Below are 27,615 nucleotides of genomic sequence, written 5' to 3'. Positions count from 1 at the left end.
TCTGCTCACAAGAGAGGCAATAAGTATAGCTCTGAATGATGATCTGGCCTCAGAGGATGTAAAGTTGATTTGGGTGAAAGTAACAAATACTAAAACAAGGAAGGGAGTGGTAGGAGTATTGTATAGGCCCCCAAAAGTAGTCACACTGTAGGAAAGAATTGAAATCAAGAAATAATAAATATGGCATTAAGCATGGGTGACTAATTTCCATTAAAGTTGGGAAAATCAAATTGGAGATGGCAACCAAGAGAATGAGTGAATAGAATTCATTTGCGATGGTTTCTTGCAGCAATATGTTATAGCACCAACTAGGGATCAGGCTATTTTGGGTCTAGTAATGTGTAATGAGGTAGGTTTAATAAATGATCCCCAAGGAAGTAGTAATCACAATATGATAGAATTTAACATTCAGCTTGAGTGTGAGAAAATTGGGACCAAAATATCAGTGATTAACTTAAAGTAGGGGAATTATTAAGGTATGAGGATGGAATTGTCCAAAGTGGACTGGTCATATCGATTAATAAGTAAGGCTAAAAAATAAAGTAAGTAAAGCCACCACAGTCCCAGATGACCACAGGCTGCTTTCCCTTTTGCGGGCAAGAGCTGACTGGTGGTGATTTAACCTGAGGATCACCACATCTCAGGCAAGGAGCAAGGCTGAGAAGGTGGGGCCTTCATTAATAACCTCAGCTGTTAGCCTCGCTCTGCATCATGAAACACCTGTGCAGCCAACTGAGCTAAACCAACAATAAATGAGAAGTGGCAGACATTTGGGGAGATAATTCATGACATCCAGCAAAAATACATCCCAATGAGGAGGGAAGACTCCAAGGGGAGGAAGAACCTACCATGGATAAAACAGGAAGTTAAGGAGAGTATTAAGTGGAAACATACGAGATGGCAAATGTCAGTGGAGCCAGAAGAATGGGATAGATTCAAAATGCAGCAAAGATGAAGTAAAAGAAAACCAGGAAGGAGAAAATAGACTATGAGGGCAAGCAAGTGAGTGAGAAACATAAAAACCGACAATGAGCTTTTTTAAGTGCACTAAAAGGAAGAGAGACGTAAAAGAAAGCATTGGCCCCTTAGAGAATGAAACTGGGGAAGTAATTATGGGGAACAAGGAAATTGCTGAGGAGTTAAGCAGATATTTTGCATTGGTCTTTACTGTAGAGAATACTACAGGCATCCCAGAAATAGTAAAAATATATAGGGGAAGAATTAAATACAGTCACCACAACCAGATAATTAGTTTAGGCAAACTAATGGTGTTAAAGGCTGACAAATCTCCTGGACCTGATGGTTTTCACTGCATGATATTAAAGATGGTAGCTACAGAGATTGTGGATGCATTAGTCGTCATTTTCAAAACATCTTTGGATTCTGGAGCTATGCCAAAAGATTGGAAAACTACCCTTGTTCAAAAAAGAAAGGAAACAAAATGCAGGAAACTGCAGGCCAGCTAGCCTAACTTCAATTATTGGAAAAATGTTAGAATCGATTATTAAGGAGAGAATAGCAGTGCATTTAGAAAGTCATAATCTGATCAAGCAGAATCAGCTTGGTTTCATGAAGGGGAAATCATGTCTGATAAACTTACTAGAGTTCTTTGAGGATGTATCAGCCAGAGTAGATAAAGGAAAACCATTCAATATTGTATATTTGAACTGCCTACGGTGCTGAGGACCCCGGTTCAATCCCGTCCCTGGGTCACTGTCCATGTGGAGTTCATATTCTCCCCGTGTCTGTGTGTGTTTCACCGCCACAACCCAAAGATGTGCAGATTAGGTGGATTGGCCACGCTAAATTGCCCCTTAGATGGAAAAGAAAATTGGGTACTCTATATTTATTTTTAAAAAGAAATTAAAAATATTGTATATTTGAATTTTCAAAAGGCATTTGATATAGGCCAGCAGCACGGTTCAATTCCCGTACTAACCTCCCCGAACAGGCGCCGGAATGTGGCGTCTAGGGGCTTTTCACAGTAACTTCATTTGAAGCCTACTTGTGACAATAAGCGATTTTCATTTCATTTCATAAGGTTCCACACAAAAGACTACTACGCAAAATGGAAGCTCACGGCATTGGAGGTAATATTCTGGCATGGATCGAGGATTGACTAACTAACAGGAAGCAGGGAGTAGCGATAAGGGGGTCTTTCTCAGGTTGGAGGGCAGTAACTAATGGAGTATCACAGGGACCAGTGCTGGGGCCGCAGATCTTCACGATATATATTGATGATTTGGAGAAAGGAACAGAGTGTACTTGGCCAATTTTGTGGATGACACAGAAGGAAGGCCGGTTGTAAGGAAGATAGATATAAATAGGTTACAGAGTGATATTGACAGGTTAAGTGAATGGTCAGAAAATTGGTAAATGGAATTCAGTGTGGGAAAATGTCAGATTTCATTTTCATTTTGGAAGAAAGAATGAGAGGCAGATTATTATTTAAATAGAGCGAGACTGCAGAAAGTTGTCGCAAAAGGAACAAGGGGTCCTTGTTCATGAAACCCAGAAAGTTAGCAAAGGGAAGGCAAATGAAATGCTGGCTTTTATTTCAAGGGGGTTGAAGTATAAAAGTAAAGAGGTGTTGCTGTAATGGTACAAGGTACTAATGAGGCCACATTTAGAATATTGTGTATAGTTTTGGTCCCCTTATTGAAGGAAAGATATATTATCATTGGAGGCAGTGCAGAGGAGGTTTACTAGAATGATCCCAGGTATGGAGGAACTACCATATGAAGAAAGATTAAGCAGGTTGGATCTGTACTCCTTGGAGTTCAGAAGAATGAGCGGTGGTATGATTGAAGTACATAAAATTCTTCGGAATTTAGACAGGTAAATGTTGGGAGGATATTTTCACTAGTGGGAGAGTGAAGAACCAGAGAGCATACTCGCAGAATAAGGGGGTGCTCATTTAAGACGGATTTAAGAATAATTCTTTGCTCCAGGAAGCTATGGAGGTCAAGCCATAGAATCATAGAAGCCCTACAGTGCAGAAGGAGGCCATTCAACCCATCAAGTCTGCACTAACCCTCTGAATGAGCAACCCCACATAGGCTCACTCCCCCATCCTAACCCTGAACCCCACTTAACCTGCACACCTTTGGACACTAAGGGATAATTTAGCATGACCAATCCACCAAACCTGCACATCTGTGGACTGTCCTTAAACATTTTCAAGACTGAGATCGATAGGTTTTTAATCAGTAGGGAAGTAAGGGTTATAGAGAGAAGGCAGGAAAGCACCTGTGTTAGTGACTGTTATATCAGCCATGATACTTAGGCAGCACCTTCAAACCCATGACCACTACCATCTAGAAGGGCAAGAGCAGCAGGTATCTGGAAACACTACCACCTGGAGGTTCCCCTCCAAGTCACTTACCATCCTGACTTGAAAATATATCACCTTCCTCCACTGTCGCTGGGTCAAAATCCTGGAATTCCCTCCCTAACAGCACTGTGGGTGTACCTACACTACATGGACTGCAGCAATTCAAAAAGGCAGCTCACCCCTTACCTTCTCTTTTTTTCTTTTTAACTTTAAAGTATTCAATTCTTTTTTTCAATTAAGGGGCAATTTAGCGTGGCAAAATCATTACCCTGCATATCTTTGAGTTGTGGTGGTGCGACCTGTCATAATATGCACCCAAGCACATCATGAGGTAAAAGCAGGCAGTGACAGACACCCAGGTGAGCCAATCAACATACAGAACAGAACACAACCAATCACCAGACAGAACACCAGAGGGTGGCTTCCAACTATAAAACACACGCGGCATCAGCACTCTGCCTCTTTTCCACTGGTGACAACTGTAGTGACAGTCAGGGTGTCCAAATCATTAAACACCTTTTACACGTGGATCAGAGCTAGCCTGGTCTAGATAGTTAGTTTACTTAGAGTAGTAGAGAGTCAACCCACAGGCAGCTTCGTTACTGAAGTTCAATAAATCTTATTGAACCAACGCCTACGTTTGGTGTATGCTTTATCGTTTGTCTGCATCGTGTTGCAGTCCGTGTTACCCCCAGGGTGAATAACACAAGACCCACACAGTCACTACCCCTACCTTGTCAAGGGCAATTAGAAATGGGCAATAAATGCTGGACCAAGCCAGCGCCAATCACATCCCCTGAATGAATGTTTTAAAATGGTCTTATTTAATGGTGGAGCAGGCTGGAAGGGCTGAATGACCTCCTGCTCCTATTTCTTCTGGTCATGAGCTCACCTGTGCACCTGTGCCGCTGTCACGTGAGCAGAGGTACCTGAGCCTCGCTCCGGCGAGGGCGCAGCCGGCGGCAGGGCGCATGCGCGGTTCAGTCGGCGGTCCGGCCCCGAGCGGAGCGGTCGCAGGTCAGAGAGCGGCAGCCGGAGGAGCGAACAACCGAACACAGCGGGAGGACCGGGCGAAATTCTCCCAGCTTCACACAGCCGCCTACCGAGCTTGCTTCTCCGCCCCCCCCCCCCCCCCCCCCACCAAGGCCGGAGCCTGTCAGCCGCTCTCCACCCCCATGGAGCGACCCGCCCCCGCGATGCCGGTCTGAGGAGCTGGGAGAGGCCGCGCCGAGCCCCCCGCTCCCGGAGGGATGGCCACCGCCGAGCGGCTGTACGAGCTCTGGATGCTGTATTGCAGCAAGGTGAGGGGAGAGGAGCGGTAGAGCTGGGTTAGGGTTTTGGGAGTGCATAGCTCTGTGGGCTGGGGGTACCTGTTTACCTTGAGGGGTGGAGTAATTGTATACCCGGGGGACGGGCAGTCCGTGTCTGCGTGTGTTTCCTCCGGTTTCATCCAAAGATGTGCAGGTTAGGTGGATTGGCCATGCTAAATTGCCCCTCTGTGTCCAAAGTCGTGTAGGTTAGCTGGGGTTACAGGGATAAGGTGGGGGAGTGGGCTTAGGTAGGGTGCTCTTTCAGAGGGTCAGTGCACTCGATGGGCTGAATAGCCTCCTCCTGCACCAGGGGCTGGTTTAGCACACTGGGCTAAATCGCTGGCTTTTAAAGCAGACCAGCAGCACGGTTCAATTCCCGTACCAGCCTCCCCGAACAGGCGCCGGAATGTGGCGACTAGGGGCTTTTCACCGTAACTTCATTTGAAGCCTACTTGTGACAATAAGCGATTTTCATTTCATATAGGGACTCTAATACCCGGGGTGTGTGGTGGGGATATTATATACCGTACTATGGAGGCCGGTGGCAAGGTTCTGTATGGGGGTGCAGAGCACTCTATGGGGACGGGGGTTGCAGGGCAATGTATGAGGAGGGGGGCAAGATACTGTATGGGGAGAGTGGGGCAAAGTATTGTAGGAGGAGGAGGGAGTAAGGTATTGTATGGCAGAGGGGGAGGAGAGGGCAAGGCACTGTATACAGTGAGGGAAGGTACTGTGTATGGGGGCAAGGTACTGTACACAGTGGGGGATGGGAATTGTACCGTATACTCCGCACTGGTGGTTACTGTACAGAACAGAAGAGGTAAAGGGTTACTATTATATGCTGGGATGGGATGTTATTTATACCCTGGAGAGAAGTGGTTTTACTGTATACGCAAGAGGTTTCTGTTACCAAGGGTTTGATATATACCTGAGGAAGGGCTTGGTTGAGGGGCGTTGTGCTTGACTACTGGAAATGGTGGAGATTTATCGTCATGTTTTTGTTTGTGCATGGTCAACCAGGATCACATGTAATTCTGTGTCTCTGTTCCTATACATATATATTTTGTGTATGTTGCTTTGTGACCGTCAAAAGTTAATTATACATATATATATGTATAATTCAATGGATTTCCATAGGTCAATGCTTTTCATCACCTACAAAGAGACTATAATTAATCTAATCAATAAACACTTGGCCTACATATATATATATATGTCTCTTTGTATGTGATGAAAAGCATTGACCTATGGAAATCCATTGAATCGCTACAATGCAGAAGGAGACCACTCAGCCCATTGAGTTTGCACCAATCCTCTGAAAGAGCACCCTACCCAGGCCTACTCCCCTGCCATAACCCCATCTAACCTGCACATCTTTGGAGATGAGGGGCAATTTAGAGTGGCCAATCCACCAAACCTGCATATATTTGGACACTTGAGATGCAATTTTAGCATGGTCAATCCACCTAACCTGCACATCTTTGGTCTATGGGAGGAATCCGTGGCACCCGGAGGAAACCCAAGTAGAAATGGGGAGAAAGCGCAAACTCTATGCAGTCACCCAAGGCCGGAATTGAACCTGGTTCGGCCCCTGCCATTGTGAGACAGTAGTAAATTCAGACAGCATTGATCCCATTCCCCAGCTGTAACCCCAGAATTTGGAACATTTCTTATTTCTCAATACTTGTTCTGCCTTCAACATCCCAAACACCTCTATCAAATCTCTGCTCAACCTTTTCTGCTCTAACCTTTAAGTATAACTGAAGTTCCTAGTACCATTCTAGTCAATCCACTCTGCAGTCTCTCTTAGGTTCTGCCATCCTTCCTGGAATGTGGTGCCCAGAATTAGTCAGAATATTCTAGTAGAGGCCTAAGTATTCCCTAAAAGTTGAGAAAATTACTCCTTGTCTTGCAGACTTTGAAGATTTGTGCACACACAACGCTCAGGACACTCTGTTCTTGCACTCCCTTTAAAATTGTACCATTTAATTTATTTTGACACTCCTCACTAACAATATGAAGCACTTCACATTCCTCTGCATTAAATTACATCTGTCATGTGTCTGACCATTTACCAGGCAGTCTATGTGCTCCTGAAATCTGTTACAATCCTTCTCACGGTTTACTACATTTGAGCTTTGTGTCAGCTGCAGACTCTGAAATTGTTCACTGTATACCCAAAGTCACAGAATCACCGAATGGTTACAGCTCGGAAGGAGGCTATTCAACCATCATGTCTGTGCCAGCCCTCCTAATGAAAATTCACCCAATGCCGTTCTCCTTGTAATCGTGCGCACACTTCCTTTCCAGATTCTGATTCCCTTTTGAATGCCTCGAATGACCCTGCCTCTACCATGCTGTCCGGCAACACTTTCCAACTCTTAACCACTTGCTGTGTGAAGCAGTTTCTCCTCATGTCTCCATTGCTCTTTTGACAGTTATTTGTGAAACCTGTGCCCTCTTGTTCCTTCCAACAATGAGGACAGTTTTTTTTCTCCATTTTCACTGTCTAGCCCCCTCGTGATTTTAAATATTTCTGTTATTTATCCTCTTAACAGCCCTAACTTCTTTAATCTATCCACATAACCAAAGTTCCTCGTCCATGAAACCATTCTCATGAATCTTTTCGCGCACTTGCTATGCCTTCAAATCTTTCCTAAACTGTGAAACTGGATGTAATCCTCCAGTTGAAGCCAAACCAGTGTTTTACACAGGTTTAACATAACCTCCTTGCTCTTATACTGTATACCCATCATAATAAAGCCTAGGATACTATATACTTTATTAATTGTGCTCTCAATCTCTACTGTAAGGTATATATCAAGAAGTGCAGTGGCGCTAATACTGGCCCTTGGAAACACGTCTGCATAATTATGGTAGTACAGTGGTTAGCACTGTTGCTTCACAGTGCCAGGGTCCCAGGTTCGATTCCCGGCTTGGGTCACTGTCTGTGGAGTCTGCACGCTCACCCCGTGTCTGTGTGGTTTTTCTCCGGGTGCTCCGGTTTCCTCCCACAAGTTCCGAAAGACGTGCTGTTAGGTGAATTGAACATTCTAAATTCTCCCTCTGTGTACCCGAACAGTTGCCAGAATGTGGCGACTCGGGGCTTTTCACAGTAACTTCATTGCAGTGTTAATGTTTAGCTCAGTTAGCTGGATGGCTGGTTTGCGATGCAGAGTGAGGCCACAGCCCCGGTTCAATTCCCATACTGGCTGAGGTTCTTCATGAAGGCCCCGCCTTCTCATCCCTGCCCCTCACCGGGGGTGTGATGATCCTCGGGTTAAATCACCACCAGTCAGCTCTCCCCTCAAAGGGGAAAGCAGCCTATGGTCATCTGGGAGTGTGGCAACTTTACTTTTATTTATATTCATGCAGTTCCTGCCCCTTTAATCCCATGGATTTCAATTTTGCTACCAAGTCTAAAAGTTAATTTATAGGCATGCTATTCAATACACAGCTGTTAGTGCTGAGAGAAAATGTGTGGTATTTGGCTTCAGGAGTGAGAAACTCACGTAAATATATAGGGGGTGTTTATTTTTAAGTGTGATGGACTGAAATGTGAAGGCAAAATGACTTGTACCTAATGAAATCATACTTTGCACGCCTATATTTTTCTCCAAGTATATAATATATATCAGTCTATAACTGTATGCACATGGTCAAATTGGACAAGGATTTAGAAGAGAAACCTGTACTTGGTTAGACTTTCTGGCAGCAGTAAAGACTTGGCTTTAACTAAATAGAGATCAATCAGGAAAGTTAACAGAAAATACAACTAAATCATCTTGGAATGTGAGAGTTGGAATGTGTTCTGGTCCTGTAGTGGTGCTGTCGGTCTGCAAGAGCACTTATTTTTAATCTACCCCCTGCCCTGCTCCTCACCCTTCCTCCTGCCATCACAACCATGTTCGGATCTTGAAGGTGCTGAAGATACAGTTGCCCGGCATCATGCAGAGAATCATTTCATAATGAAGGTGTCAATAGCAGGGTCGGCGTTTACTGTCCATCTCTAGTTGCCTTTGAGAAGGTGGTTTTTAGCCACCTTCTTGAGCTACTGTTGTCTGTGTGGTGAATGGACTCTCAGTACTGTAGGGAAGGAGTTTACAGAATTCGACCCAGCGACTCTAACGGAATGGCGGTGATATATCATATACTTAATGATAGCCCCATTAAGTTTTCATGACGTGAACCAAGGTGCTTGTTTTTAGAGATGTTATTTTGTCGCTTTTGAGTGTGTATTAATTTCAGTACTAGTATCAGTAACTTTAAGCGAGTTTGATAAATATACTGCTTTCCTCAGCTAGGTAGAGCACAACTGAATGAAGATCACTGTACCAGATCTGCTACATATTTATGAGCAGGAAGAGAGTATCATAAGATGGAGTGAATAGATATTCTGCAGCAGCTGTGCAAAGCATTCCCTGCCCTGCCCTGTTCTATTAGATAGTATGGTTAAGGTGCACATTGCAGCTGGGGTGTAAAACACTGGAAATGCATGTGTTCTTCATAATTGGAAAATAAGAAAAATAGATTAACCTTCAGGGAGCAGAACTTTTGTTATAATAAAAGTGACAAGCTGTTTGTCTCTTGGAAACTTAACCACCTTACTCTTGCTAGCCATCATAGCATAAACCATCATTGCTAGGTCTAAATGTTTTTAGTGGTTAACAACAAATCTATACTTTGTTTCAATGAAAGGGGAAAAATGTAGCTGCAACCATGTCTTCAAATCCTAAAAGGTGATCAGTGTATGAAAGCCTATGTACGGATAATTTTTTTTTTAGCTTATTGTCACAAGTGGGCTTCACTGAAGTTACTGTGGAAAGCTCCTAGTCGCCACATTCTGTCATGTTATAGAAGAAGCATGGATTTCCATGTGTGTTTAGGCAGTCTGTTTAGTTTTAATGCTTGTTGTGCAGTTTCTTCTGATTAAACCAAACAGAAGTAAAACCCGAGTATACAAGTGCAGTTTTGTTTTGTAATAGTATATGTCGGAGCAGAGTTTACTTTGGTAAAGAATACTTTTTGACCTTATTAATGAGAACTTTGGATCTCTGAGTTTGATATCAGTGTGTTGCAAGTAATTGCAGACACCCAATTACTTCCTCCACCTCTGTTTTTCCCCCCGTTTTCCCAGAAAACTATATTCTGAGTACTGAGATAAAACATTTGGCCACAGAGAAGATGGCAGCAGTTTGAAATTCCACTCACCCAATGTTGATGTAGAAATTGATGTCCTGTCTTTATCACACTGCTGGATATTTTCCATTATAACGTGTAGGGATGTAGAGCACTTTTAAGCGCACATTGATATTATTATTCACATCTATATTTGCCGGAAGAAATTATGCTGACAAAAAGAGATGAAAATTTGAATAGAACATGTTTGGGAACTCACTAGATCCCATAATTAAGAGTTAACAGCATGGTTCAAAGCATGAAAACCTTTGGAGATTCTAGTAATATCTGGTTGCTCAACCTTCCTTAATGTTTGTGATTTAAGATCCTTGAAACCACTGTGTTTTATTCATAGAATCCCTACAGTGCAAAAGAAAGCCATTCAGCCCATCCTGTCTGCACCGACCCGCCAAAAGAGCATCCTGACTTAGGCCTAAACATTAACAAGCCCCTGGTTTACCGTGAGCTCAACGGAAAAGCATAGTGGGTGTGATAATTGGTGTCAGCACTTCTGCATCAAGGAGGGAACTTAATTTTGGTAACTGGTTGTTTCTTGATTACCTCAGCTGGAAGAAAGGGGGTGTTTGTTTTGTGTACTAGATCTGTGTGTGTTCCAGCGTGGCTTCAAGGCAGCAACTGCTGAACAAGACGTTAAGGCACGCTACTTGTGGGGTAGCGAGCTTGGCAGGGGAATTCCAGTTTTAGTGGCAGAGTGGGCAGGCTCCAGTGAACTCATTAGGATATCAATTTTAAGGTGGGGTGTTCTTGAACTAATTGTAAATGGGTTTCATAATCAATTCCTTACATCTTTACAAGTGTTCCTGAGTTGAAGAGTACGCGAGTTATAACACAGGCTGGTACAGATATTATTACTGGAAGTATTCCTCATGAGGTGGAGCACCTCTTATGAGCATGGATTTTTATTCATAATGAAGGGTGGGATCTTTCAAAAATGCAACAACTATGAGAAAGGAATTTAGGAAAATGATTGACAGGGCATGTGACCACAGCTTTTCAAGCTTTATATGGTCTAAGAATTTGAACGACAGAATCATACAGTATAAATGCAATCCATTTGGCCCATCATGCTTGTGCTGGCTATTTCAAAGAGCTATTTGTTTGTCCCACTCCACCATTTTTCTACTTGTGTGCCCTTTTCAAGTCTGTATCCAGTTCCTTTTTGAAAGTTATCATGCAACCATTACCCTTTGGATAGCGATCGCAGCAAGATGACTGAGGACAAGGAAGTCTTGCTGTGCACTGAGGGCCTGGGTTCGATCCCAGCCGCGGGTCGCTATCCTTGGAGTTTGCACATTCTCCCCGTGTTTGCATGGGTTTCACCCCAACAACCCAAAATTGTGCAGGCTAGGTGGATTGGCCTACTAAATTGCCCCTTAATTGGGAAAAAAAATAATTGGGTACTCTAAATCTATATTTTAAAAAAGGAAGTCTTGCTATAATTTTGTAAAGACCACACCTGGAATACAATGCAGTTTTGGACTCCATATCTAAGGAAGTATGTTTTAAAAAGTATTTCATGATGTGTGGGCTTTGCTGACATGTGTTGCCCATCCATAATTGCCCTTGAACTGAATGGCTTGTTGGGCTGTTTCAGAGGGCAATTATGAGTCAACCAATGGATCCAGAATCTCGTGTAGGCGAGACCAGGTAAGGGTGGTAGATTAAAAGCAAATTTCGGCAGATGCTGGAATCTGAAACCAAAAGAGAAAATGCTGGAAAATTTCAGCAGGTCTGGCACCATCTGTAAGGAGAGAAAAGAGCTAACGTTTCGAGTCCAGATGACCCTTTGTCAAAGCTGGTAGATTTCCTTCCAGCATTCCCGATGGGTTTTTACAAAAATCAATGATAGTTTCGTGGTCACCGTCACTGAGACAAGCTTTCAATCCGAGATTTGTTAATTGGTTTTAAATTCCACCAGCTTCCGTGATGGGATTTGAGTCCATGGCCCCAGAACATTAGCCTGGAACCCGGGATTATTAGTCCAGCCACATTACCACTGTCCCGCCATCTATTCATACTTGACTTGGGAGGCAGTACAGTGAAGGTTCACAAGATTGGTCCCAGAGAAGAAGGTTGCTCTTTGAGAGGCTGAGGAAATCTCCGGAGCTTAGAAGAATGAGACACAACCTCTTTGAACCATGCGAGATACTGAAGGGGCTTGACAGGCTGGACAGGGAGAGGTTGATTCCCCTCGCCGGAGAATCTAGAATTTGTGGATGCAGACAGTATAGGGGGTCGATCTTTACTCAGCATTGCAAATCTTTGGAATTCTCTGCCCTAGAGGGTTATGGATGGTCCATCATTTAATATATTTACGGCTCAGATAGACAGATTTATGATCTCTTGGGGAATTCTGGGATCTGGGGAGTGGACGGGTAAGTTAAGGCAGAAACTCTGCCTTGACAGTAAAGAAGGAAGTCTTGCTATGGCAGAGCAGGTTTGAGGGGCCAAATGGCCTACTCCTATTTCTTATGAAAGGACTATTTTAGCTCTTAAAACAAATCATCCCTCATTGTAGAACTTGGTGTACATATCGGAAAGGTAAAGTTGTCTCTTCATGTAATAATATGCTTGAAATGTTTATTGGTGTGTCTAATGTGTGTTTGTGCATCTTGCTGTTACAACATGTGTACGTGTACAAGATGATCTCCACATTAGGGTTTGTTTTTCAAATTCTTAATCTTCGGTGGATAAGTAGGAAAGATAATCCTATTGGAAGGCTGTTCCTTAAAGGATGAGGGTCGAGACTTCATAGCCAAGTTTTTAGAGTAACTGAGAATTGTCTTTCTTTCACTCCATTATTCTTGAGTTAGAACAGTGTTATGTAAGTATGTAGTTGCTGTGGTGATAAATTGGTTGAGACAATGTTCTTTTATCAGGGTGCCAGGATACACTTCAACCTGTGCTATTTTTAGGATGTTGTGAGAACGCTAATTAAAGGCTCTCGCAGATTTATTCCTCTGCCTCCTCACAGCTTGAACTCCATATTATTAGAATTTGGTACTCTTAGTGCACAGGTGCCTAAAAGATGGCTGTGAGGCTTCTAGGATCTCTGGAGGGAAGTTCCCACTGGTGTCCTGGCCAATATTTTCCTTCAGTCAACATCACTTGTTTAAGGAGGGAATGACCTGTTCATGAGACCTTGCTGCGTGCAGGTTGGCTGCCACATTTACTACAACAGCAGCAAAACTATTTAATTGACGAAAAAGTGTTTGGGAACATCCTGAGTTTGTGTCTTCGAAGTGCAAGTTTTGTGAGGTTTTTGCCAGCCTGAAGATGAACCAGTACGCCAGGCAGGCTTTGTAGTGCTGCATGTGGAGGTTTACTTGCACTTTACTACCACGTCAGTAATGGTGTGTCACTTAATGTGACTGACAATCCAGAGGCCCAAACTAATGCTCTGGAGACAGGGTTCAAACCCTATCATGGCAGCTGGTGGAATTTAAATTCAATTAATAAAATCTAGAATATAAATCGAACCTCTGTAATGGTGGCCGTGAAACTATCATCAAATATTGTAAAAACCCATCTGAATCACTCGTGTCTTTGCGGAAAGGAAATCTGCAACCCTTACCTGGCCCGAACTACTTGTGTCTCCACCCCACAGCAATGTGGTTGATTATTTACTGCCCTCTGAAATGGCCTAGCAAGTCAGTCCGTGCAAAGGCAATTAGGGATGGACAACAAATACTTGTCTTGCCAGCAAGGCCCACAACCCATGAAAGAATAAGGAAAAAATATCCCCATGGGTTTAAGTGATATTATAACATCATAACCAACAAGTGGTTGTTGTCAGAACTTGACTTCTTCGTAAGGCACGGCAAGTAATATTGACGTTATCTATTTATGTCCATCAGGTCCCATCAGACTAAATTGCCAATGCTTGCCCTGCAACTAATCTCGCTAAAACAGATTACTGCCTGTGGGAGCTTGCTGTGCACACATTGGCAGCTGCGTTTTCCACACAAGTTAGAACAGTGACTTCAAAAGTGCATCAATGGCTGTAAGCACCTTGGCACAGATCATTTTCAGTAATACTGAGGATTAGCTGCGCTCAGTTGGTGTGGTGAGTTCAATGTTGGTATTTGTCAATTCTGCTGCTTTGTAAATCTTCGGTTTCCATGGTGTTCTTTTGTGGGGGAATGTGAACAGCAAACTGCTTCACCACTTTCTAGTCTTGTTCTTGGTCAGAGCTGGCATGCAGCATTTGGAAAATGTTGGTCTTTTGTTTTTAAACTGGCTTCTAAACAAAAGGTCACCTGGATTTGAAACGTTAGCTCTTTTCTCTCCCTGCAGATGCTGCCAGACCTGCTGAGATTTTACAGCATTTTCTCTTTGGTTTCTAAACTTTTAATACAGGTAACAGCAAGGATGTATAAATGATAAACATTTTCCCACCATATGTAAGAGGAGTTAGAAATTCTCACCTTTCCTCTGCCAGTTTTATTGGGAAAGGTACGAGAACTCCTTCGCCCTCGACCTCCCAAACCTCCACGGGTCCACCGCCCTCCATGTGCTCCATGAACCCCTTCAGCTCCTTCGCCACTGCCGACATCTTCCCCGATCTCGGCTCGACCGGTCCAAACCTGGTTCAATGATCGTGTTAAAGTCCCCCAAAATAATCAACCGGTGCGAGTCCAGGTCCGGGATCCTCCCCAACACCTGCCTCATGAACTCCACATCATTCCAGCTTTGGTCATAAACATGTACCAAAACCACCGGCATCCCCTCCAGCTTCCCACTTACTATTACGAACCCCCCCCCCCGAATCTGCCACAATGTCCCCCACGGCATCGCTTGTTTCGCAGCACCGCCAGCCCCTCGCCTTCATGTCCAGTCCTGAATGGAAGACCTGCCCTACCCATCCTTTTACAGGGGGTTTTTAAACACACTTTCAGCTCAAGGCGTCTTGTTGCTAACTTTTGGTTGGTTCACTTGGCTCTGTTTTATAACCTTTGCTCTCGAGTTGCCAGATATCTTTATGATACCGCCACGAGGTTCAAGTTCGAGTAATGACCAATAACTCAATACACCGATTAGTAAGATTTAAATCAAAGCACATTTATTATACACAGTAATCGCTACTCATGCACAAATTCTACGTCTAAGCTACTTCTACGACTAACAGGCCTGTACTTAACTTCGGACTAGCCCACCAGGTCAGGGGAACAAATGGCCTTTCGTTCGGGTTTTGAGTCTGCGGGATTCGAAGTTGGTACGGATTGATAGCTAGGAGCACCTATCTCGTAGCAAGCGTTGACTTAAGACTTACGATCTCTCGGCGGCCGTTGAACCGGTCACAGTCAATGTTGGTTCGCGTTGCTGGGTGACCCGGTCAAGAAGAACAATTTGAACTTGGGGGCTTAACTTTATAGTCCCCAGGGGCTTCCCTCCTTTCGGGGCGGACCCTGTACCTGGTTCTAGGTGATTGGACTTCGTTCCAATCGCTTGGTTTGATTTCTCCAATACTGGAGCGGTTCCCTGATCGATGGGCGGTCTTGAGGTGTCCGTTAACCTCTTTTGTGTTGGCTCCTGCTGGCGCCGGGGAGTCTGGCTTAGTTTTGTTTGTCCCAAATGTTGCTATTGTTCCCGGGGATTGCCTATTAGTATGTAGATGTTTGCTACATTATTATGCAGATGGCTGCTAGTATCGATGCTGTCTGGGCCTTTGCAGAGTTAAATACACAGCAAACTTGCACCTGCTGATTTCTGCCTGAATATTGTTGGCTGAATTTCCCTTCAGCCTTTGCCGTTCGCCATTTTAAATCGGGACTTGGCCAACTCAGGTGGCTACAGTCTCCCCACACCCCTGACGCTAGTGCCAGGATTATACCATAGACATGATAGAATTGGAACCTTTGGTTTAACATTCACCTTCCCAATTTCTGTCACAGCCTCTAATGGCATAATGCTTAAAATAGAATAATATAGCTCAGATTTGGCATGTCCACATTGACTCTTACCAACTTTTACAGATGCACCATAGAAAGCATAGAAAGAGATACAAAAGTCTGAGAACTCGTGCTAACCGATTCAAAAACAGCTTCTTCCCCGCTGTTAGCAGACACCTAAACAACCCTCTTACGGACTGATCTGATCTCTTCACACAATTTTCTACTGAGTAGTATTACACTCCTGTATACTTCACCCAACGCCAGTGTCCATGTATTTACATTGTGTATCTTGTGTTTCCCTATTAAATATTTTCTTTTCATGTACTAAATGATCTGTTTGAGCTGCACGCAGAACAATACTTTTCATTGTACCTTGGTACGCATGACAATAAACAAATCCAAGTAGACCATTTGACCCCTCGTGTCTATGCTGGCTCTTCCAAAGGGAACAAATTAGTCCCATTTCCCCAGTCTTACCTCATAAATGTCTCTTTTTCAGCAACGACTTGTATATGTAAGCACCTTTTAATGCAGTAAAATATCCCAAAGGCACTGAAGTGCCCTGGGATGTTTTATTCGGTCAAAAGCGCTATATACATATAATCTACTGTTGTTCAGCAATGTGACACTAAAGAGATATTAAGTCAGATGATCAAAAGCTTAGTCAAAGAATGAGGTTTTAAAGGTGGAGAGTTGCAGGGATGGTATTCCAGAGCTTGTGGCCTAGCTAACTGAAGGCATGGCCTGAATGATGGTGTGATTGAAATCAGAGATGCTCATGAAGCCACAATAGAGAGTTGTGTGGCTGGAGGAAGTTGCAGAGATAGGGAGGGGCAGTACCATGGCGAGATTTGAAAATCTGGATGATAATTTAAAAATTAAGACGTTGCTTGACAGGAAGCGAATGTAGATCAGTGAGTGCACGGTGTGATAGGGGAATTAAGACATGGACGGCAGGTTTTTGGATGACCTCAACTTTGCAGAGGGTAGAATGTGAGATGCTGACCAGGAGTTGATTGGAATAGTCTAGTCTGGAGGTAACAAAGGCATGGTTGAGGGTTTCGGCAGCAGATGAGCTGAGACGGGGCGAAGTCGGGAGATGTAGGAGAGTTAAAAATAGGCAGTCTTCGTGATCGTACAAATATGAAGTCGGAAGCTCATCTCTGGACTGAATGTGTGACACCAAGATTCAGAACAGACTGTTTCATTGTCAGACATTTGCCAGGGAGTGGGGTGGATTTGGTAGTGTGGGAATGGAGTTTGGAGCAGGGACCGGAAGCAATGGCTTCAGTTTCACCAATATTTATTTGGAGGTCGGATAAGCAGTTTGATAATATAACAGTTATGGAGGTGTGTAGAGAGGTCATAGTGAGGTACAGCTGGATGTTTCAGCGAATATGTTTATAGGGCAGCACGTTGGCCCAGTGGGGGTTAGCACTGCTGCCTCACGGTGCCAGGGACTGGGTTCGATTCCAACCTCTGGTGACTGTGGAGTTTGCACATTCTCCCCATGTCTGTGTGGGTTTCCTCCGGGTGCTCCGGTTTCCTCCCACTGTCCAAAGATATGCAGGTTAGATGGAGTTATGGGGGTGGGACAGGGGATTGGGCTTGGTAGGCTGCTTTGTTGGAGTGTTGGTGCAGACTCGATGTGCCAAATGGCCTCCTTCTGCACTATAGGGATTCAATGATTCTATAATTTCATGTGCTGTGTTTTTGGATGGTGATGCTAAGGGGCAGCTTGTGAGTGAGAAATAGGAGGAGGGTCAAAGATAGATCTTTGGGAGGTAACAGTGTGGAGCAGGAGGAGAAGCCATTGCAAGTGATTCTGTGAATAGATATATCATAGAATTTACAGTGTAGAAGGAGGCCATTCGGCCCATCGAGTGCACTGGCTCTTGGAAAGAGCACCCTCCCCAAGGTGAACACCTCCACCCTATCCCCATAACCCAGTAACCCCACCCAACACTAAGGGCAATTTTGGACACTAAGGGCAATTTAGGAATGGTCAATCCACCTAACCTGCACATCTTTGGACTGTGGGAGGAAACCGGAGCTCCCAGAGGAAACCCACGCAGACACGGTGAGAACGTGCAGACTCCGCACAGACAGTGACCCAAGCCGGGAATCGAACCTGTGACCCTGGAGCTGTGAAGCAATTGTGCTAACCACCATGCTACCGTGCTGCCCTAAGTTACAAGTAGGCTTACATTAACACTGCAATGAAGTTACTGTGTAAAGCCCCCAGTTGCCACACTTCGACGCCTGTTCGGGTACACAGAGGGAGAATTCAAAATGTCCAGTTCACCTCACAAGCACGTCTTTCGGGACTTGTGGGAGGAAACCGGAGCACCTGGAGGAAGCCCACACCGACACTGGGAGAACGTGCAGACTCCGCACAGACAGTGGCCCAAGCGGCAATCAAACCTAGGTCCCTGATCCTGTGAAGCAACAGTGCTAACCACTGTGCTACCGTGCCACCCATGTCAGCTAGAAGCATAGAAAAAAATTAAGAAAATAGGAGCAGGAGTAGGCATTTGGCCCATCGAGCCCACTCGGCCTTTAAATGTGATCATGGCTGATCGTCTATCTCAACGCCATACTCCCATGCTCTCCCTTGATGCCTTTAGAGTCTAGAAATTGATCTATTTCCTTATTAAATATATTCAGTGGCTTGGCCTCCACAGCCTTGTGCGGTAAAGAAGATGACATGTTCACCACTCTCTGAGTGAAGCTTTTTCTCCTCATCTCCGTCCTAAATGGCCTACCCTGTATCCCAAGACAGTGACCCCTTGTTCTAGGCGCCCCTAGGGTTGGGCTGAGGGAACATTATAGGCCAGGTAGTCCATTGGAGAGATATGGATTTGGGTTTATTGACATGTGTACCGAGGTACAGTGAAAAGTATGTTCTGCGTACAGTCCAGACAGATTGCTCCATACATGAAAAAACATAGGACATACGCTAAATGCACAATGTAAATATAAAGACACAGATATTGGGTGAGTATATGGAGTGTAGTACTACTCAGTAGAGAAGATGTGTGGAGAGATCAGTTCAATCCATAAGAGGGTAATTCAGGAGTTGTTTAACAGCGGGAAGAAGCTGTTTTTGAGTATGTTAGTGCATGTTCTCAGACCATTTTCCTGGACAAATTTGTCTGTGTCCGCAGGGTTCGTGAAGAAAAGCTCCCTGCCCTGGAATGTGACCCGGAGGTTTCCCAGGTACAGCATCCCGAACTTCACTTTGCTTTTGCACAGGGCTGCCTTCGCCCTGTTGAACCCCGCCCAGCGCTTGGCCAGCTCTGTCCCAATGTCCTGATATATCCTGATCTGGTGTCCTTCCCAGTTGCAGGTTCTTGTTTGCCTGACCCAGTGCAGAATTCCTTCGGTGCACCTTGACGATAATCGCCCTCGGCTGCTCTCCGGCCTTGGGTTTTGGCCGGAGGGACCGATGGGCTCTGTCTATTTCTGGTAGGTTGGGGAAGCTACCCCATCCCACCAGATTTCCCAGCATCTGGGCTACATAGTCTGTGGGGTCTGTGCCTTCAATCCTTACGTTCTGGTGCTGTGACTGGTTCTCTTTGGTCCTCTACTTTCCCCTTCAGACTTCACTGCGTCGCGACCAACCTAGCTATTTCCATCCCTAGGGCGGCGATCCGGTCGCTCTGATCTATTGAAGCTTTTTCTAGTTCTTTGATGGTGTTACCCTGGGCCTCCAGTCGCCTCTCCGCCTTTTCCAGGGCCACCTGCATGGTTGCCAGGGCTTCCGTGACTGCCATCCTGACCTCAGCCTGAATATCGGTCTTTGTCTCCCTGTGCTTCCTTAGTTCGCTGGAGAGGAACTTCCTCCATCCACCTTCCAGTGAGGTGGAGCCCCGTGTGTCGTTTGTCGTTCCCTCTCGTTCTGTCGTGGTCGGCACTTCGTCGCCTCGTGTGCCTGCCTTCTAGACTGCTTGTTTCTCCCTCTTTTTGTTCTTTATGGCCTCTGGAGTTACAGTTGCTTGGCATCTTCTCTTGTGCTGTTGTTAGATAGGGTGAGGGGATACTTTCCAGTTTTAGCGGTCTATTTTGGATAAAAGAGCCTAATTTGGGGTTCTTCGGAGAAGAGCCACCTGATGTGTGACTACTCAGCACATCCCCGTTACCAGAAGTCCTCTGGTTACTGATCTTCCTTCCGGTGCAAATGGTTTCTCCGACTACTTGATCAAAATGCCTCTGATTTTGAACAGTTCCGTTAAGTTCCCCTTGATTCTCTCTGCTCTAAAGCGAACAAGCTCAGCGTCTCTAGTTTCTCCGCATTACTGATGCCCCTCAATTAATGTTTTCCAGTTCTTTTGGTGGGATGGAGAGTGGTGCATGATCTTTGAATTTTTCTGCTTTGGCAATACGTCATGATCGAGAATAACTTGCTTCCACTTCACATTGACGGGCTCTGAGATGACTGATTAATCCAATATGTGATCTCGAGACTCTGCTGCGTGTGGGGCAGATGGTGCTTGAAAGGCTGGGCAGATGAGGTGTTTGAAGGTTTGTGCGCTTTCTCCGGCCCCTTGTCTTCAATGCTCCATGCTCCCAACAAAGTCTCTTGATGTGTTTGGTGCCTTCCCAAATAAACAAGCCAGGGTCTTCCATGTGTGGGATTGTTTGACCTCTTCAGGAATGCTTTGAGGAGGTCCCTGAAGCGTTTCGCTATCCTCTGGGTGTCTCCTGATGCTGCAGATTTCTGAGTGTAGCAGTTGCTTCGGGAGTCTGGTGTCAGGTACATGGGCGAAGCTGGTTGTGACTGATTAACGCTGCGATGCTGGGCAGGTTGCCTTTGTTGGATCACTACTGTTGGCTTCCCTTCTGGCAGTACATCTCCAGAGCTTTGTGGTGACTGCTAGACGTCCAAGTGTCTGAAACATATAGGAGCTCGAGCATCACTGCTGCCCAGTGAACCATGACAGCCTTGGATATGAGATTTAGTACTCTGTTCCTGAGTCAGCCGAAGGCTGAACTGGCACATTGGAGGCAATGGTGAATTTCGCTATTACACCTGACTTTCACACCTACATCTTTTTTTTTGTTTGAAATGGGTACTTAAGTCAAGTGAAACAATTGTAAAACATTAGCTCCGTGAGAAATGATTGTCTTTTCAAGCTTTCCCAAATTGGAATGATTTTTGTTCTAGTTATTCACAAAAATGTTAGCAATTACTGAAACAAATTTCTCTCTTTAGCATCCTGCAATCTCAGTCAAAGCACACTAACCTCCTAAAACAACATCTGCCCAGTAGCACCAAGAGTGGAAATATGTATTCATTGTGAAATAGTAGATATAGTCAATGCAGGCTAGTGGCATGTAGAAAGCAAATCACTGAAGCTGGGTTTTGTGATTGCTGCATTGCCTGAATCCCGGACTAGATTCATACTTTGCATTTAGTGTTAATCCTCATTAGCTCTATATATAACTTTAGGGCTAATTTATATTGTCTAACCCTGGGTTGGAGTGAAGAAAATAAGATGCAACAATGCCAGTGTAGTGCCCAGGCTGAGTAACAACTTGGCTGCAGTGGTATTTAGATCTTTGTGGCGATGGGTATCTTGCAGGCTGAATTTAGGCAGTTAATTACAGTGAATGGCTGAGTTGCTTATTCTGTACAATTCATTGGATTGGTTTAAATAGGCTTGCACGGGCTTACGATAAGTCTGCTTCCATTTGAATTTGTGCTGCTGCTTTTTATTTACTCTCATTGACTCATTTAAGGACTCCATTCTTCAGCTGTCAGCTTTCTGGCCGAGCAAACAAAGATTAACACTAGTGATGACTTGTGGGGTTCCACAAAGCCTGGATTTTTGGCTTTGGTGCTTCGTTGTCAAGGCCCAGCTTGATTCTGAACATAGTGGTGGTCAGGAGGAACAGCGAGTGGGAGTCTACAGGCAGGCAAAATCATGTGGAAATCTCCAGCAAGAAGTTGAAAGGCAGATGAGACTTAAGGGAATTTTGCAGATGCCTTTGCAACTTTCGAAGATTGGGCACCAGGTGGAGTTAGAACATAGGACATAGAGAAAATACAGCACAGAACAGGCCCTTCGGCCCACGATGTTGTGCCGAACCTTTGTCCTAGATTAATCATAGATTATCATTGAATTTACAGTGCAGAAGGAGGCCATTCGGCCCATTGAGTCTGCACCGACTCATGGAAAGAGCACCCTACCCAAAGTCAACACCTCCACCCAACACTAAGGGCAATTTTGGACACTAAGGGCAATTTATCATGGCCAATCCACCTAACCTGCACATCTTTGGACTGTGGGAGGAAACGGGAGAACCCGGAGGAAACCCACGTACACACGGGGAGGATGTGCAGACTCCGCACAGACAGTGACCCAAGCCGGAATCGAACCTGGGCCCCTGGAGCTGTGAAGCAATTGTGCTATCCACAATGCTACCGTGCTGCCCTTAAGAACAAATAAATCTACACTATATCATTTTACCGTAATCCATGTACCTATCCAATAGCTGCTTGAAGGTCCCTAATGTTTCCGACTCAACTACTTCCACAGGCAGTGCATTCCATGCCCCCACTACTCTCTGGGTAAAGAACCTACCTCTGACATCCCCCCCCTATATCTTCCACCATTCACCTTAAATTTATGTCCCCTTGTAATGGTTTGTTCCACCCGGGGAAAAAGATCTCTGACTGTCTACTCTATCTATTTCCCTGATCATCTTATAAACCTCTATCAAGTCGCCCCTCATCCTTCTTCGTTCTAATGAGAAAAGGCCTAGCACCCTCAACCTTTCCTCGTAAGACCTACTCTCCATTCCAGGCAACATCCTGGTAAATCTCCTTTGCACCTTTTCCAAAGCTTCCACATTCTTCCTAAAATGAGGCGACCAGAATGTACACAGTACTCCAAATGTGGCCTTACCAAAGTTTTGTACAGCTGCATCATCACCTCACGGCTCTTAAATTCAATCCCTCTGTTAATGAACGCTAGCACACCATAGGCCTTCTTCACAGCTCTATCCACTTGAGTGGCAACTTTCAAAGATGTATGAACATAGACCCCAAGATCTCTCTGCTCCTCCACATTGCCAAGAACTCTACCATTAACCCTGTATTCCACATTCATATTTGTCCTTCCAAAATGGACAACCTCACACTTTTCAGGGTTAAACTCCATCTGCCACTTCTCAGCCCAGCTCTGCATCCTATCTATGTCTCTTTGCAGCCGACAACAGCCCTCCTCACTATCCACAACTCCACCAATCTTCGTATCGTCTGCAAATTTACTGACCCACCCATCAACTCCCTCATCCAAGTCATTAATGAAAATCACGAACAGCAGAGGACCCAGAACTGATCCCTGCGGTACGCCACTGGTAACTGGGATCCAGGCTGAATATTTGCCATCCACCACCACTCTCTGACTTCTATCGGTTAGCCAGTTTGTTATCCAACTGGCCAAATTTCGCAGTATCCCATGCCTCCTTACTTTCTGCAGAAGCTTACCATGGGGAACCTTATCAAATGCCTTACTAAAATCCATGTACACTGCATCCACTGCTTTACCTTCATCCACATGCTTGGTCACCTCCTCAAAGAATTCAATAAGACTTGTAAGGCAAGACCTACCCCTCACAAATCCGTGCTGACTATCCCTAATCAAGCAGTGTCTTTCCAGATGCTCAGAAATCCTATCCTTCAGTACCCTTTCCATGACTTTGCCTACCACCGAAGTAAGACTAACTGGCCTGTAATTCCCAGGGTTATCCCTAGTCCTTTTTTTGAACAGGGGCACGACATTAGCCACTCTCCAATCCCCTGGTACCACCCCTGTTGACAGTGAGTTTTCTATAGTCATATAGTGCATCGGCCATAGATGTTAATTTACTTACCCAGCCCCTGCCACCCAATAGCTTGCAACCTTAAAACTCCTTGCATTTTATTTATCCAGAGCAGAGGTTTAAGGTGATTGACAAAAGAACCAAGGGTGACATGAGGAAAAATGTATTTACTCGGCAAGAGATTAGGGTCTGGAAGGCACTGCCTGAGGCAAATTCAATTGTGGCTTTCAAAAGGGGATTGGATAAGCAAATTAAGAGAAAAATATTTGGTGAGCTGTGAGGGAAGAGTGGGGCGGTGGGACTGGCTGAATTGTTTGCCCAGAGAGCTGATGGGGACTCAATGGGTGAATAGCCTCCTCCTGTGCTTTAACCATATTTTTTCTTTGCTGTGCTTAGATTTGCTGTGGACAATGCTTATATCCCTGATTTGTCTGTCAGAAAGGACCATAATGGGGCACTTTCCATCAAAGTCATTCAAGAACACACTTAAAATTCTATAGTTGTAAAGTTGATTTTAATTAACGTTGATGGTACAGTGCCTTAGGGTGACAAAAACAAATGTATATGCCACTAATCCTAAATGTAGTAGATTCCTGATCCTAGAAGTCATTTAAAGGGGAGAAGTTCATAGTGTGAGCCTGATGCCGGCTCGTCACAAAGCTGGGAGGAAGTTCTCTGTCCTGTTGTCCAGGTACTGATGTGTGTTAGACACATCAGTAAAGATAAGTAAGGGTAAGAAAATCAAATGAAATGGAAATAATTGTTTATGGTTTTAAGTGTTGGGTTTGGTGCAAAGTAGAAGAGAGAGAAAGAAAATTTGACTCAAAGTCCCATGGGTGTTCAGACTGGTGCATGAAGCAGATCATGAGATTCATTTGGGACCATTCATTTTTACTAATTCCAGCTAAGTTTCTCGGTACAGTGCAGCAAATTGCATGCTGTTGAGCTCAGCACAATCTTGCGATTGTATTTATCCCTTATAAATTAGTGTTCTAGAACAATACTGCAGATGGCATTTGGTGCTTCTGTGTTGCATGCGGCATGTTTTGCAATGTAATAAGTTGCAGTTTGTATATTTCCTTTTATATTTTCACCGCATTCCAAGATTCTTCATACCTGATGGTTTACTTTTGAAACAAAATCACTGTTCTGTAGGCAAATGCACCCAGAAGCAGCAAGTTAACTGCTAATCATTTGGTTGATGAATGCATACTTCATTTATCTAGCACTTTGCATTGCCTTAAGAGTGTTCCAAGCTAGATCATCCGTCATTTGTCGTGGGACTGACCTGTGCTGCATTGACAATGCTAGGCTGCCGATAACAGCAGCTCCACAGTGTTGACCGTGCCAGTGAAGTTCTTCTACCTCTGCACGCTTTTTATGCCACCAAAAGACATGCCTTCCACTGCAACCTCAACATTGTTCCCAGAGAAAACAAAATGTGGGCCTGTCGTTGGGGACTGATTCATGAGATCCATTGTAAATCAGATAAAATAGTTGGAAAACTTTTGAATTAATGCAGCACTTTCCAAGCCTCCAGCATATCCCAAGTTTTATAGTTTTTGTTCATGCGTTTTATTTGTTCATGGGATGTGGGCGCCGCTAGCTGGGCCAGCATTTATTGTCCCTCTCTGAGGGCATTTAAGAGCCAACCACATTGCTGTGGCTCTGGAGTCACATGTAGGCCAGACCAGTAAGGATCATAGATTTCCTTCCTTAAAGAGCATTAATGAACCAGGTGGTTTAAAAAAAAGACAATTGACAGTGGTCATCTTTCGACTTTTAATTCCAGATTTTTGTTTTTTAGGTGAATTCAAATTTCACCATCTGGCATGGTGGGATTTGAACCTTGGTCCCCAGGGAATGACTCTGGGTCTCTGGATTACTAGTCCAGCGACAATGCTACTGTCTCTCCACATTTTCTGAAGTGTAGTCACTGTTGGAGGATACTTTTATGAAGTAAACTTTTTTTCTCTCCAATGGTGGTTCATAGTGGTTTCTATATCAATCCTAAGTGAAGTGGAATGAAATTCATTCAAGTGGTGGATTAAGAAGTTTTGGAAGTGAATTTGTAATTCTTGAAGTATTCTGGGTTGCTGATTGTCTCAGTTCTTACTTTGAGGTTAGATTTGACCTCGGTGGCTATATGTTATCTGAGACAGTTCCTGTGATCTTAAAGTTGTAATACTTGGTGATTCAGATTGCTTGTAAGCTTCTCGGGCTTCTCGCTTGGTTTGACATCACCTGATGCCCTCACTTACCACTGCATATAATGATGCTGTTATTTGTGACCAGAATAGTGATGATGGGGTTGATCACCATCATCACTTGCCTGGAGAGAGACCTCTTATAATTGACTGGGTTTAATTTTACGCATATAATTTGAATTAGATACGTTTCCTCCACTAGCTGTATTTTGCTGTAGAAATAGCCCTGCTTTTATGGGGAGGAGGGTACTGTAGTTTTGTTCATGAGTTCTATTTGCTGTAGTTCATGGACTCTTCAGTAAACTCTGAGTTAATACTGTTTGCTCTGTGCTCCCTTTAATGAACTGTTTGCTGTTTTCTAAATATAGTGACTTTATTGTAAACTGTTTGCTGTGAGCCCTTGCCTCCAAATTGGCACTGTCAGTTGTCACTCTGGTCAGAAATTGCATTGCAATCTATCCCTGCTGTCCAATATTCTGCATATAATGTGATTTTTGGAGTGCTGGAATGTGAATTAGAGCTGGAGCTATCTTGCCGGCATTGACTTTGCATGGACAAGTGACTGATGCTAATTATTTAGTGAAACTAACAATGGCTTGGCAAACATCCCTGGAAAGTGGTCCTATCTTTTCATTCTATGCCAAGAATCTGTGGCATCTACAGCTGTTTAGCATTTTGTGAGATTAGTTATCTCTGGTGTGTTAGTGCATTACAAGACAGTTTACCTGGATTTATATATTATTGGCTGGATGCTTGTTAAAAAAGAACCATTGTGTCTCTATAGTGCAACAATTAAATTAAAAAAACAACTTTTCAAGCCTCACATTTACATTTTTCAGCAAGTTTCTAAAAGCTCTTTAAGCCAGGCTGGCTGATCCAATCTGTTAAATTAGTATTTATATCCTGAGTAGATATGAATTTTCCTGACAATAAATATTTCTGAGCATAGACTCAGTGAATTGGATATAGGGAGTAGTTTTCGAATTTCAATCAGAGTTGTGCCAGTTACTGTCTCCTGTTGCAGGTTGATAGCATCTCAGGTCAAAACCAAAATGTTTGTCATGTAGCCAATTTGAGAAACAGCTTGCTTTGTTGAACCTAATTTGTACCAAGTACAACGTTAGTGGATTGCAGAGGCTGAACAACAACACTGTAAGCCTGTCGGTGAGACGAAATTGGGACCAGTACAAAAGACATTTGGAACAGCTTATTGGTGAACAGGCAAGGGGTCATGAGAAATGAGAAATCACTTGTTTTGCAAAACATAATGTTGCATGTTCAGGATTTCCAAGTTCTTGAGGTCCTTCGGGAAACAAGTGAAAGGGGAAGCGAGCCTGCAAACAGGTCATGAGAAATGAAAGACTTTAATTTGTACGGCGCATTACATGACTTTCAGAGGTCCCAATGTGCTTTCCAACCAATGAGGTGCTTTTGAAACCAAAAGCTAAATACAGTAGATGCTTCACCACTGAAGTGTAGCCACTGTTGCAATGTAGGAAATGCTGCAACCAATTGTGCACAACAAGATCCCGCAAACAATGAGCAAATAATTTATTTCAACCATATTGGTTGACCAGGACAAGCAAAACAGTCCGCTTGCTCTTTGAAATGGTGCGTTGGAATCTTCTTAATTGACTGGAGTGGGTGTACAGAACTTTGATTTAATATCTCATCTCATCATCTGACCGTGCAGTATACACTGGAGCAGGCATTTTCAAAGTGGGGTCGTGACCCATGGGTGGGTGTCCGGAGGGTCGCGGAGCCAGCCATTGTGGTGTTCCTGATCACGGGAATTCACACGCAACAGCCTCAGCAGCCGGCTTTTAACAATGCTGGCTGCA

The 27,615-nt window shown here is 44.2% G+C and overlaps 1 protein-coding gene across 2 annotated transcripts in view; it reads left to right on the top strand.

Moving 5' to 3' along the window:
* Positions 1-4,322: 4,322 nt before the first annotated feature.
* Positions 4,323-27,615, top strand: part of nbeal1 (neurobeachin-like 1) — a 384,125-nt gene continuing 360,832 nt past the window's right edge. For both annotated transcript variants that reach the window (XM_072481723.1, XM_072481715.1), the window contains exon 1: positions 4,323-4,635. In XM_072481723.1, the coding sequence (XP_072337824.1) occupies positions 4,585-4,635 (51 nt within the window). In that variant the 5' untranslated portion in view covers positions 4,323-4,584. The remainder of the gene's footprint in view (positions 4,636-27,615) is intronic.

The sequence above is a fragment of the Scyliorhinus torazame genome, chromosome 2 (genome assembly GCF_047496885.1).
Source record: "Scyliorhinus torazame isolate Kashiwa2021f chromosome 2, sScyTor2.1, whole genome shotgun sequence".
Lineage (NCBI taxonomy): Eukaryota > Metazoa > Chordata > Chondrichthyes > Carcharhiniformes > Scyliorhinidae > Scyliorhinus > Scyliorhinus torazame.
Note: the sequence above shows the minus strand (reverse complement) of the source record. Positions and strands in the feature narration are given on the sequence as shown.